Below are 14,425 nucleotides of genomic sequence, written 5' to 3' on the forward strand. Positions count from 1 at the left end.
TGTATATATATATATATATATATATATATATATATATATATATATATATATATGTATGTATATACACACACACACACAATATTACATAACAATAGTATATCTATACTATTAATATAATAGTTCTATAATATTAATAATTTTGATTTCTGTTATAATAAAAGCTACACCTTTCAATTCGAAAAAATTAATCTCATTTTTAAAAAATAATTATACATTCAATTATATAAATAATATATAATAATTTTAAATATTAGTGATATCACTTTGAATAAAACTTAATTATATTTTAAACCTTATAAAGATATATTATGAGAGAAATTGAAAAAGTAAAAACGACACTCAATTATTTTAATTTTTATTTTTAATATTTGAAAAAATAAACAAGTGTTTTATTTAGTTCCATATAAAATCACAAAAAAGTTTTCTATATATGTATAAAATTAATAAGTATTTTTATCCTACTATTCATTATTTATTACATGTTTATTACATTATTCTTATAAGCTGTTTATTTTTCTTATGTATTATTAAATATACTTTTATATATTAAAAATATATAAAAATATAACAAAATTATATATTATCATGTTTTTCACATTTAATATAAAAAAATATATATTAAAATTGTTTAAATTAAAAAAATGTAATTTATGTATTTTATATTTAATAACATGGGTGTGTATTCTGTTAAAGTTAAAAATCTTGCTGATAAATCTATCCTTTTAATTGTATTTTCTGCTTATTGTTCATAAAGACTAGTTTATCATTATATGTTTTCTCGTTATATCTTTTATACTTTATCAATAATTAAATATATATTTTATCTGTTTGATAATCATTTTTCATATGTACTGCATTTTTTGCATTATGTAATATTTTAAGATTGCTTTAGAACATTATATAATATTATAAGATGTGTTTTAGAACATGTAATAACTTTTATTCTTATCATTTCTTTCTCTCTCTCTCTCTTCACAAACATGTACACATATAAAGAAAATACAATTAAAAGGTGTTAATTATATATAAAATAATAGTTGTACGCTTAATTATGTTACGTTTGTATATATGTATAGGAATTCAAGTTTATTATATTTTTATATTCCAGTCGCTAATATTTTGTGATTTGATGACTGAATTCTATTTTAAATCTGAAATAAACAAAAAGTACTATCAAATTTGCTAGTAAAATAAAAATCGCACAAAAAATGGGAAAAGTTATTCTTGTTTTTCACATAAACTTTTTCTGTAGCATATTAATATATTCGGCTATCTTTCTACTAAATAAAAATATATGGTATATTGGAAAGAAATGGATTGTTTTCTGAATAATCTCTCGAGGAATAGGTCATATGATTTTCAATAGCAGCTGTAGTCGTTTCAAAGTATAGAGTTCAGAGTGGTCCTGATACTCAACACATAGTGTTCTATGTGTTCTCTAATAGTACACGGTTCTAGTTTTATGGAATGGTATGCTCTCCAATTCTTCAGCATATTCTCGTCGATAATCCCATAAGAAGTGATCGATGACGATCGCATTGACGGCCGTCGTCGGGTTTAAATCCACTTTCGGATCAGCCACGATCAATCTTCGTACCTCGTCGCAAACCTGCTCGACCGCCTCGATTGAGCAGGCACGTATCTCGACCTCCTCCTTGTCACCCTGCTTCAACGGTACGTCAGACTCGAGCTTCTTCCTGAGTGAATCACTGTAGCGCATAGTGCCGAAATGCACGAGAACCTGGGGGATACGGTAATCGGCAAACATTGCGATACTGTCTATATCGTGGAATTCACCGAGCCCGCGTCCCTCGAAGCAGGCCCATATGTCACCTATCAATATCTGGGCTCTCTTGTAGATACTGATCCTGTGTCCCTCGTAATCGGCTTCGTCTCGATACGACTCGAATTCGTCGACGATCAGTTTGAGTAGCTTCTCGGCTGAACCGTTGCAGGACTTGATACATTCTGCGAACGTACCTTGATACTTATCCAACAAAACCTTACCGGCCTCGTGCAGATGCTTAATTCTGTCTTGTATGAGCGGAATGTTAGTCTCATCGTCGTCGCCTCGGAAAATGGTCTCGACGTCCTGCCGTGTTATTTGTGAGTAATATTTGGGATCCCACATTGGCTTCCCTTGGTCGATGGCTCTATTGACGGCGGCGCAAAACGCAAAGTATCCAGTTTCTCCGTTTACTCTCCATTTTTTAGCACCAGTATCGGTCCAGAATGAAAAGTTCAACGTGTCCAGGACGAATATCCAATCCGCCGCTCTAAAATCATCAGCTTTCGGATGAAATTTGATCTGTGAGAAATTGCCTGCGCGAATCTTATGTGTTTTGATACCGTCAAAGACTGCCAATGCCAATTTCTTCACTCCTTCCCTCTCGATGAACACGTCCTTTGCCAAGCCGGCGACTAACTTTGCGGACTCTTTCGGCATCAAAACCATGATAAATCTTGCCGGTTGAACTACGTTTCAAACTGTATCGTGTATCTGAATAACTGGGAGATGACTGTGTGATGAAAAAGCGATTTGCTCCGTTCAAATGTCAGTCCAAACAGAAACTGTTCTGACATCACGAGGAGCTGATCAGCTGATGCCGGTCGCACTTTGGTAGTGGAGTATGACATGACATCATCAATGGAGTGAGGAAGATAAAACGATGTTTGTGCAACTAAAGAAAATACATTTTTTTTTCTTTTTTCGCGTTAATAATAGTTTATTATAGAACTATTATATTAATAGTATAGATATACTATTGTTATGTAAATTTGTACTTTTTAGATGAACTAGAACAGAATAGAATGAGATAGATAAATATGTAAAATAAGAATAAGAAAGAAAGAAAAAACGAGAAATGCAAAATGTAAAGAAAGTTCAGCTAGAAAAGTAAATCTAAAGATAGATAAGATATTAAGAAAGATATCGATTGTTTGCAGAGCATCGATAATGTTGATAATGTTATCGCGAACAATATTATTATCATCAGAAATATGATGCAATCATTGCATCAAAATCTCAGAGAACAGCAGTGGCAATGATTATGACTTAAGGGCCGTCTACAATAGGTATTGTAAATCGTAAGCCATAAGAAATTAACCAATGATATTCGATAGTCTTCTCTAAGGTCAACTGTGATTGGCTAATTTCTTGCGGCCTACGACTTACAACACCTATTGTAGACGGCCCTTTATTTCTGTTTCATGTTAACGTTTCTAAATTATCTTTGTTCCCACTTGACACCTACGGGCGATTGCAAATCTCTTGCATAAAAGATAATAAATAATAATACACGCGTGTGAAAGAAAAATAATTTTCTTTTATAAATTTCTTTTTTACATCTTATTTGAACGCAGAAAAAGTTGTCCTGAATTGAATTGTTGGTTCCAAAAGTAAGAGCCAATCACATTCGATTGCTACCAATCAGCGGACGAGTTCGCTAAATGCGCCCAATTAAAAAAAAAAAAAACTCGTTGCGCGTTAAGTCCGTATCAGACTGTATTAAAAATTGAGATTACAGATTGCAGATTGAAATTTGACCAATCAAGACAAAGCAATTTTAGTTCCTTTTGTTCTGATTAGTCAAATTCTAATCTTTAATCTTCGATCTTCAATTTTCAATTTGTAGTCTGATACGAGCTTTACTGTAGGTAAGTAAACTTCACATTGTCGGTAATAAACAACCTGTTATACCGACACAAACTGTCGTTATCAATAATTTTCTATGAACAGTCTTCTACCTGTTCCGCAAGATGACGTTGTACAAGTTGTATAGTCCGATGCGCGGACGTAAGATGTAATTGGTAAGCGGAAGAAGAGAAATACGAGCTGCGGTATTCCGTAGTGGACGGGAATCCTATAAGAAGAGTGTAGTATCTTCGGAAGGGAACACGCCAGGTATCAAGCTTGAAACCTTGTTACTCGAAATTCTCAAGTGAGCAGTTTTTTGTTTAACTCGCACATTATTGTATTAGTATTTCTGCGAGAATCCACGCGAGAGGTTAATGATCCACCATCTTCGACCGTACTCTTTTTATTTTTTTTATTAGAAACAAAAACTCTACGCGATCAATTTAATTTCAAAGAATTTTTGTTTAAAACGAGAAGATATAAGTATTGCACAAACTTCTATATATTATATCAGACTGCTAACATTAAAGGACAGCCATTTACAATTGGGTAGAATTTATAGGTTGGATTAATATTTCTTTATTCCCTATTGTGTTTCAATTTATCGACAATTATGACAATTATTTATTACAAAAATGTAAGCTATTTTTATGTATAGGCAAGTGTTGATTGATAGTTATAGGCAAGTAGCAGTTTTATTTCATAAATTTTTGCATTTTAACTATCTTTCCTCTTTGTTGCAATTTATAAATCATGTAGCGACATGTAGCATGGCTACAGTTTTTTTGTTCATTGTGTATATAGATCAAAAAATTGTTTTTTATATGCAATATGTTTATATGAAAATATATTTTACATGCATATTAAAAAAAAAGACATTTCTTTTTTATATTTCAGACTGCATTATGCTTTTATGAAAGTTTTTTTAGAGATCTTTATATATACTTTGCATATACTTTAGTAGTACATGTATCAGATTAAAAAAAAAAATGATCTTTGAACAAAATAATAAGTTAAATTGTTCTGCTAATGTACAACAACTTTGTGTAATGTAATAACAACTCTTGATGACCTCTAACTTGAAAAGAAGGTTTTTGTGGATCTATGTATATAATATTCTTTTCATCATTATGATCAAACATTAAATGAAAACATTGGTAAACAATTGTACACAAACTTGTCAGGTAATTGAATTTATTTTTGTATCAATCATGTAATATTTCTTTTAGGTGAAAACGTGAAAAGTGAGAAAATTACATGATCAATATTCTGTAGTTTAGCTCACAAATATTTTTTCTTTTCTTTAATTTTCTTGTTTTTTTAAAGATATCTGTCGCTTTTATGGTACATGTTCTCTTTTTTTAAATTTTAGTTTTTTATATTTTATTTCTGTTTCTCTAAAATTAAAAAAAAATTATTACGACCGATGATCGTTTCAAATTTAAATCAAATTTAATCGAAAATCTTTTATTGACTGTTATTAATATTACAATAGAAAATTCGCAATTAACTAGAGGTTTTTAATATTAAGATTCTTTATTACAAATATTGAACATAGGGCATATATAAATCACGATACGAGAAGCAAGAATTACTTGCATTTTACTTGCACTATACATAGAAATAAGTTTAATTTTTTTCATGATTAGTAAATAAACGTATACAGTCAAAGCTCCTTGTTCGCGTTCTCGATATTCGCGGTAAAAATTTCAATTCTATTCTAATTCTACTAGATCTATAGATAAATAAATAAATAAATTCCATCATCTTTTAAAATCGCGCTGTTACATAGCCTCGCTTGTACGCTCTTTGACATCGTGTTACGATGCCGAAAAGCTTTGGCGGCATTTTCCTTAACGAGCGTACGTGCATTTATCGTTCAGCCGATATTCGAAATAAACGTATGTTATGTGGTGTACTTGAATCATTATGTCGATTTTAAAAGTAAAAACGAAGAAAAAATAACTCGTGTAAGACAGAAAAAAGTTATGCCGCTCAAAGCAAAATCACCTTTTTTAATAACATTTTTCTTAATTTTAAATTTTCTTGAAACACATTCATTCCTTACACTTGCATATATTTTATCATCCCATATTCATGTTTTTTTCTACAATTTACAGCATTCAGACGAAACTTATTTCCCATGAATAAGGAGTTTTAACTGTAATTCAAACTACATATGATTTAAATTTCTAACGAGAATAAATCTTTGGTGACAATTATATAATGAAGAATTATTTATTAATTTACAAACCGAAAAAAGATGAGTCAAATAGATATTATTAATCTATATTACTGGTCAAATATGAATGGTGATATGCGAAAAAAATTAATTTGTTTCGACGTATACATAATGTAATGAAAACGTATATATGTTTCCCGATATCATAATTCAACATAAGAAATCACAGTGAAAAGAAACTACGAACATTCTCTTTTTATCTGCTGTCACGAGAAAAATGCGACACCGTTTCTTGAATCATATAACTTCAGTATCATATAACTCTACTTAGAAAAAAAAATTATATTCTAGGTACATTCTTTCTAAGAATTTTAACAGAGAAGATATGTATCAAATTACATCACTACCTTGAAATTGTGGAAATATTTATTTTAGTGATTCTTAAATTAAAATTTGGATATTATTCGACTTCTAATTGATTGTCTTTCTCTACAAATGACGGAATCAATCAGAAATATTGAAAATTTTAACATTATAATTAGTTTATATTTATATATAAAAGACCGTATTTACAAAGTTCGTTCTTTAGATAATTATTTTGAAATTTTAAGATTTCACCTAGTCAATATATGAAATGGCTATAACGTTTTAAGATTGTATTTTAGATAATTTTGAAAATAAAAACGGAATACACGAGCCACATAAAATGCATTTCTGATTATTGGCCATCATTTTTAAGTTTTTGTTGTTGTAACCTGGGGAATAGACGTGTTCAAACGTGTCACGCGCATATCCTTTGTCTAGACTATTTTGAGTGTTCTCTTGAAGAACTTACATTTTTCCTTGATGATTAAGCTAAACTCGTTTTCTATTTGAGATCGAGAGTTTGGTTAAATCATTGCAGAAAAAATCAAGTCATGTTTTTAGTCGATTTAACTCTTATTGGTAGGTTATTTTTGTCCGTGATTTTTCACGACAATAACAACATCAATTTCTCAGAAACAGATAATCATAAAATAATATATTTAAGTATAATTATTTTTCAAATTTATTATTTTAGTCTTTATTTAGAACGTAACCTTAGGCTGTCTTTTGGAAAGACGTTATTAGTGTGTTCTGTCTTTGTTCAATTTTTAATAAGTCCTTTTAATGCGAAGAGGAAACAATGAAAATGAAAAACAGACCTGAGAGATCTGTATTTTATTACTGAACTGGCCACACTAGTTCAGAGGGTATCTTTTTCCCTCCATATTGGAAGGAGAAGGTTACCCTCTGAACTAGTGCAACCAGTTCAGCAACAAAAAACAGACATGAACTGGTACCTGTGCAGTCAGTTCAATCCCAGTGTAGGAGTAAAAAACAAAGATAGAACAACACCTTTTGAGCTAATATCGTCTCTTCAAACACATTTTATTAGACTGCTAACATCGAAGAATTTACAATTGTGTAGAATACGTAGGTTGGGTTAATATTTATTCTGTGTTGTATTTCAATTTTTGTCGGCAATTATTAAAAAATAAGCTATTTTATTATAATAGGTAAATATTGATTAATATTCTGCTCATTAATGCAGTAATTATATTTTATCTCTATTTGTATATAATATATATATTTATATATTATAATAAATAACTGCCGAAATTTTACCTTTAGGAAGACCATTATTAGCGGTCTAGTATAATATATAGAAGTTTGTGGCTACACATTTTTTATTATTTTGACTAAAATTAGATCAGAATGTCCAAGTTTTAACTAGAGTCCACAAGTAACAATTTACTTAAGACTAGAATTATTATGGTTATTGCGTTCGAAAATATACTCGTCGAGTAGTAATTTTTGTTTGGACAAAGAAATCTTTTTTCTTTTTTAACGATTAATTAATCGACATATTTTAACGAGTAGGTTTTTGAACCTAACCAAAATAAATCATTTAATCATGAATTGGTTTATTATTTTGTTTGAATATTCCAAACTTCAGTGCAATTCTTTGTGATCATTATTTTAAAGTTAATTAATTTGTATTGTATTGTATCGTTTGGAAAAATCACATTCTATTCCAACACTCATTAACAGATATAACGAAGAAAAAAGATTGTTAGTCACAACTTGAAATTTGTCACATATACTATGATATATTTTTGTAAAAGTTATTTATTTATATATGGAAGTTTTTCTAGTTATTTTGATATAAATAATAAAATAGTATATTTGAATAGTAAATGAAGTAATTGAGTACTTCCACTCTGCATATGTGATAGTAGTGTGCGTATGAACAGCTTTAATATATTTGTTAATAAACATCATTATATATTCTACAGATTTGCAGAAGGCATACATTTTTATCAAAAATGGAGGATAACAATAAACCTGTTGGGAGAGGACGTGGTTTCGCATTAAGGCAAGCGATGGCAAAAGTACAAACTGCTGAGCATGCACGGTCTGAATCATTATCTCATTCTGTAGAAACACCTAGTTTTTCATCTAATGAACAGACTAGATCATTCGAAGTATCTCAGAGCTCATTTACTAGTGCCTTAAATATTAGTGCAGGCCGTGGACGTGCTCAATTAACTAGTATGTTAAAATCATTGAGTATGAGCAGTGAATTGAACAGCAGTGGCTCCAGAGGCCCTACTCAAGCAAAGGGACGACGAGCCTCTCTCCTAAGTTTGGCAAAAAGACTGGAGTGAGTGTGACGAGTTATGTAATATCTGGATTATATTTATGAATGCAAATTTACTAAAATAACTATACTCTTTTTAGTCATGGTCATAGTAATAGTTCAGTTGCCTCTGCACAAGCAAGCACGTCTACTAAAACAGAAGATCCGACAGGAGTGTTAGGAAAATTGTCTGATATTTCCGTATATGACACTCCGTCTACATCCGACGTATATCCTTCCGAAGATACCGCGCCAATATGTCGACAAGGCAAAAGTGGCACAAAGTAATTTATGGTTTTTAATTTTAATAATACATGTTTACATCATGTACACATATACTCTTACACCTAACATATTTTCGGGGTACATAGGAAATTTTTGAAACAAATTTGAGTCGGTTGTACGAGTTGTTAAATAACTAAAAAAAATAGAAATAACGTGATCATTATTTGAAATACTTGAAATTTCTTAAATAAAAATAAAATTGCGTTGAAAAGCTATTATATAGTCACTGAATATGTCTATGTTATAATTTAATAGTGGCAACATTTGATATAAAAACTGTCTTTTTTAGAGTAGAAATATTTGCCAATTATATAGACCTGAAAATAGAACCTGGAAAAGGTTTATTCCAATATGAAGTTAAATATGCTCCAGAGATAGATTCGATAGGATTACGTCGTAAATTGCTCAATCAACATTCCGCAACTTTAGGAATAAGAACATTTGATGGAATGATACTTTACTTACCACAAAAACTGCCACAAGATGTGAGTTTAAATTTTATGATTAAAGTTATCTAATTTAATATATGTTTTATATTGTATAACGCATAATTGTCAAACTTTCAGGTCACAAACTATCATTCACAACATCCAATGGATGGATCGCAAGTAACTCTTACAATTATTTTTAAGAAGAAACAATCAATGAATGAAAATATACAATTCTTCAACGTTTTGTTCAATCGTATTATGCGAGCACTTAGTTTAGTTCGTATTGGTCGACAAAATTTTAATCCGACTAGCGCGCAAAGACTGGAGCAACATCGATTAGAAGTGTGGCCTGGTTATGTGACTGCTATAAATGAATACGAGGGTGGCTTAAAGCTGTGTTTAGATTCTAAGCATCGAATAATGCGAACAGAAACTGTGAGAGATTTAATGTAAAGTCTTTCATATCATTCTTTTCAAGATTATTAAGTCATATCATATATAAAATTATAATTGAATAATTGACTAAATTTTTCTGTGATTACTTTACAGAACTGACATTGCTCGTAAAGGACCGCGCGATTACAAAGATGCTGTAGTAAACGAGATAGTTGGTACAAGCATATTAACACGATACAACAATAAGACATATCGTATAGATGATATTGCATGGGATAAAACACCAGAATATGTATTCCTAAAAAATAATGAGCAAATATCTTTAATCACTTATTATAAGAAACATTGGAATATAGAGATTGAAGATAGAAAGCAACCGCTTTTAGTGCATCGTGCTACGGTCAGAACATCGACTGGCGAGGTTCGTTATTTTATGCATTATGCATTTTCACTACATGTTCTATTATTGATATGTCACTTAAAATTTGTCATTGTTAAAAATCATTTGAATATGATAGAAGGAGGAAAGAGTAATTCTTTTGGTGCCGGAATTGAGCTACGCTGCGGGTCTCACAGATAGTATCCGTTCCAATCACTATATAATGAAAGATTTGAGCACAATTACGCAATCGTCGCCCGATCATCGTAGGGACGTGATTAAACGATTTATAGAGGAGATAGAAAATAATAAGGTCGCCCAAGAATTATTATCAGGATGGGGTTTACATTTAAACAAGGACATAGTTCAATTTACTGCGAGACGTCTCGATCCTGAAATTATACGTTTCGGGAATAACAGAACATGCCAACTGACGATTGAAAAACCCGGAGATTGGAGTAATGCTGCAGTAAAAAATCCTGTATTACGTACTGTAAGTACATTGAAAAAAATAGAGAGAATTGAAAAATTAACACAACCTAATGAATGATTTTGTAAGAACACAAACATTTTGTATTTCAGCCCAATTTGAACAATTGGCATATCATATATTTTACAAGGGATAACACTTGTGTAAAAGATTTCGTAGAGATGCTGAAAAAGATTGTAGGAGCGATCGGGATGCGGATTAACGAGCCACGAAAGATTATGCTAAGAGATGATAGAACTGAGACTTATCTACGAGAAATACAAAACAGCATCAATGATAATATTGAATTAATAGTCATCGTATTTCCAACCAATCGCACTGATCGATATTCTGCTGTCAAAAAGTAAATCGATTTTGTTATTTTTTTTAATTTTATTGTATTTTACATGCAGAAATACAATATTATATATAATACTATATATAATAGCGAATTCGGCCATTTGCACTAATGCGCACTGAAAAAACTGAACGAGAGTAAAAAATGTTGCACTGACTTTTTGGACAAAGCAATTTGAGATTACACAGAGACAATTCAGTGTCGGGGCAGCACTAGAGCAAAGTCAGTGCATGTGCGCCGAATTCACTATAAGAGTTTTATATTATTGAATAAAAAAATTAATTGTATCTATAGTGTGTGGAAAACATATGTTGAAACTTTTATTTGCTTCTGCAATAATGACTGAAAAGTAGTAGAATATGTTTTTACTAGTCTATTATATATTTACAGACTATGTTGCGTGCAAAGAGCAGTACCGTCGCAGGTTATCATCTCGAAAACGATTTCCAAGCCTCCAAAATTAAAAAGTGTCACAGAAAAGATTGCGCTTCAAATAAATTGTAAACTGGGAGGCGCGCTTTGGACTGTAAATATGCCATTGGTATGTAGGAAAACCTTGTGCTTCATTATTCATTTTTATTTATTTATTTTTATTATTTATATTTTATATATTATTATTTTACTTTTATTATATTTATATATTTTATTATATTTATATATAAATTATATATTTTAAGTTATTTTTATTATTATATTTTTTTTGTTTGATTCTTATTGTTATTGTGGAATAGAAAAATTGTATGGTGTGTGGCATAGATGTCTATCATGCTGGTGTAGGAAGAAGTGCAAAGAGGAGTGTTGCGGGATTTGTCGCTAGTTTAGATACTCAATTAAGCAAATGGCACAGTAGAGTCTGTATGCAAGCTTCTAAGCAAGAGTTGGTAGATATGCTACAAGTGTGTCTTACCTCAGCTGTCAATGCATTTCAAAAAGTAATTAATTATTTATCTATCTTTATGTACCTTTCGAATATGCTGAAGTCTTTCTATCGATGATATGTTGAAATGATAAATGTGTTATGTAATGCTGTTCAGCATAACGGGTGTAATCCGGACCGTATAATTATATATCGCGATGGAGTCGGCGACGGTGATTTAGATTATGTCGAAAAATATGAAGTAAAGCAATTAATGATGACATTCAACCGCATTGCATCGAATTATAAGCCGGAACTTAGTGTAATAATCGTTCAAAAACGTATCAATACACGGTTATTCATCAGACATGTGAGTATTATGTAACTACTTATTTGATACAATCACGAAACATGTATGTTACGTATTAATAATAAGTTTAACAATTAATGTTTCGACGATTGACACAAGTTGACATTCTATTCTTGATTTTTAGGGAAGGAATCCGAAAGGCTTAGAAAACCCCGCGGCGGGTACCATTGTTGATTCTTTTATAACGAGACGAAATTATTACGATTTCTTCCTCGTGCCACAAAGTGCACGACAGGGTACAGTAACACCCACTCACTACATTGTTCTTCACGATTCATCCAAAATGGAGACTGACCATATGCAACGACTTACGTATAAACTCTGTCACTTGTATTACAATTGGCCTGGTACGATTCGCGTACCTGCTCCTTGTCAATACGCGCACAAGCTGGTATACTTAGTTGGTCAAAATATTCAAGCCGAGCCACATCGTTCCCTCTCAGATATCTTGTTTTATCTGTAACTTTCTCGCTTATATTTGATTATTTTTTCATTCACTCTAGCCAGCTTTTCCTCTTTTGTCCCCTCAAGTCGAGTAAAAAAACATCCATAGGAGAATATTTAAAAGGGTGATAGGATTATATTATTTATATGACTTATTTGATTTGTTTCTCTATACAAATAACTATGTTAATCGATTATGAATGGTAATTTCGTCAAAATATCACGTACAAAGCAAAGAATAACCAAAAATTAAGAAGACAATAACAGGAGACTACTACCAAGTATATTATAAATAATGCACTTGGACATATGTCTCTGCACAGAGATATTTTATTTTTTTTATTCATAGTCAAAGTAGAGTACAACTAGTGTACAAAGTAATACTTGCATTTGTATTAACCCAGAAAGTAACCTTTGCATTTGGCACTCGGGTGAATATCAATGCAAATTTTGCTACCTTGAAACAATATATAGTTCATTCTCTCTTTTTAGCTTTACATATAGCTTTAGTTTTTTATTTTTTATATGTAAACAGATTAATGAAAGAGTACAACCAAAAAATAATTTAAAGTTAAAAATAAAAAACTTATAATTCTTTTTTTTGTCATAGTATAAGAAGTTGATTTTTATTTTGCATTTATTTTCATAGTCTTGTTAAAACTTTGCAAAAGTATTGAAAAACTATCAGTATTAAAGTAAAGACTATAATAAATAATGATTTATCTGTGAGAGAGTTTAATCAATTTAATCTTTTTCTTTTTTATTTCTTAGATTAGGAACTTAAAGGATAGAATATTATGATCTCATAAATTAACAATATGATTGTTATCATTGCTACTTGTTATTGTGTTATGATCTAAGTAAATGTATATTTAATGTAATTTTCAAGATTTATTTTTAGAGCTGAATATATATCTACACTAATATATTTCAGCAAAAAGTTTTACAGTATTATATTTTTTTATATAACAAAATTTTGCATAATGGGTGCCAAAATAGTCTCTTTGTGAGATTAAAATAAATTTCTCTTCAATACCATATAATAAAACATTGTTTTTTTTTTATATTTGCATATAAAATATTAGATTTTTATTAGTTATTACATATTTTTTTTGAATATATTTTATGTACACACATTTAAAAGAACAATGTAACACATTTTATAGCGGTATATTTATGGAATACTGTTATATAATATTAATATGTTTTATGCTTAAAAAAAGAGAATCTTGCTTTATTTTCATATTTTTTAACTATTTGTAATTAATCTTTTTAGTACTCTTATACTAACATTATTTACTAACTTACTTTACAAAATGATATATCTAAGCATTTTGTTTTAACATTAATTCTCCAATTATCATTTTTAAGTTTTATCTATTGCTTTTAGTCTTGTAAACAAAGAAACTTTTTAGTTTTAAACGCACGATAAAAAAAATAAGAAAAATTATTTTCAAGTACAACAAGAATGTTTATTCATGCCATGTGGATTAGATTGGTCTATTGAAAAAAATATTAAAGACTGAATGGAAATGAATGGAATAAAATTTTCCACAGTTTGATTGTTACATTGTTGAAAAAAAAAAAAAAAAAAAAAAAAAATAGAATTAACTTTATTAACATGTGAAATTCATTTAAGGAAAAAGACAATAAGGCATATTCATACAATTCACATTGTAAAATTTTCCATAAAAGATATATTTCAATATTCTTGTTTTTTTACATTCAATATTTTTGTATATAAAATTATAACTTATATACTAATAAAGTTTTCAAAACTCAAATACATTTTAATATAAAGAGAGATGTTACACAACAAAAAATATACTAAATATATAAGTACATATTTTATTTTATAGAATTTTAAATGCTTGAAGAACTTGAAGTTTCAACCGTTTTTTTTTTTTCTCAAATTGTGGATTTTCCCACGCATTTGTCGGCTGAAGTTATTTATAA

The 14,425-nt window shown here is 29.8% G+C and overlaps 2 protein-coding genes across 5 annotated transcripts; one reads left to right on the forward strand and one right to left on the reverse strand.

The window, feature by feature from the left end:
- Positions 1–918: 918 nt before the first annotated feature.
- LOC140667816 (queuosine 5'-phosphate N-glycosylase/hydrolase-like) lies at positions 919–2,699 on the reverse strand. The gene has a single exon (XM_072896086.1). It carries the CDS (start codon positions 2,453–2,455, stop codon positions 1,439–1,441), a length of 1,017 nt encoding a protein of 338 aa, XP_072752187.1. The 5' UTR covers positions 2,456–2,699; the 3' UTR covers positions 919–1,438.
- Positions 2,700–3,781: 1,082 nt separating this feature from the next.
- Ago3 (Argonaute 3) lies at positions 3,782–13,201 on the forward strand. Of its 4 annotated transcripts, none has more exons than XM_072890950.1 (12): positions 3,782–3,904; positions 8,138–8,505; positions 8,583–8,765; positions 9,056–9,251; positions 9,333–9,646; positions 9,747–10,014; positions 10,112–10,465; positions 10,555–10,805; positions 11,190–11,340; positions 11,531–11,731; positions 11,834–12,025; positions 12,150–13,199. In XM_072890950.1, exons 2-12 carry the CDS (start codon positions 8,168–8,170, stop codon positions 12,486–12,488), a joined length of 2,787 nt encoding a protein of 928 aa, XP_072747051.1. In that variant the 5' UTR covers positions 3,782–3,904; positions 8,138–8,167; the 3' UTR covers positions 12,489–13,199. The 4 variants fall into 4 exon arrangements, with proteins under 4 accessions (XP_072747051.1, XP_072747042.1, XP_072747033.1 ...); XM_072890941.1 differs by having other exon boundaries at positions 3,788–3,941; XM_072890932.1 differs by lacking the exon at positions 3,782–3,904 and adding an exon at positions 4,681–4,821 and having other exon boundaries at positions 12,150–13,201.
- The last annotated feature ends 1,224 nt before the right edge of the window (positions 13,202–14,425 follow it).

This window comes from Anoplolepis gracilipes, chromosome 1 (genome assembly GCF_047496725.1).
Source record: "Anoplolepis gracilipes chromosome 1, ASM4749672v1, whole genome shotgun sequence".
NCBI lineage: Eukaryota > Metazoa > Arthropoda > Insecta > Hymenoptera > Formicidae > Anoplolepis > Anoplolepis gracilipes.

What these genes read in the sequence shown, in the direction of transcription:
- Ago3 (XM_072890932.1), top strand. Translation starts at nt 4,783, where the DNA reads ATGAAAACATTGGTAAACAATTGTACACAAACTTGTCAG. An exon ending in ATTGTACACAAACTTGTCAG is followed by an intron (nt 4,822 to 8,137) that starts GTAATTGAATTT and finishes TATATTCTACAG; the next exon opens with ATTTGCAGAAGGCATACATT. An exon ending in CACAAAAACTGCCACAAGAT is followed by an intron (nt 9,252 to 9,332) that starts GTGAGTTTAAAT and finishes TCAAACTTTCAG; the next exon opens with GTCACAAACTATCATTCACA.
- LOC140667816 (XM_072896086.1), bottom strand. Translation starts at nt 2,455, where the DNA reads ATGGTTTTGATGCCGAAAGAGTCCGCAAAGTTAGTCGCCGGCTTGGCA.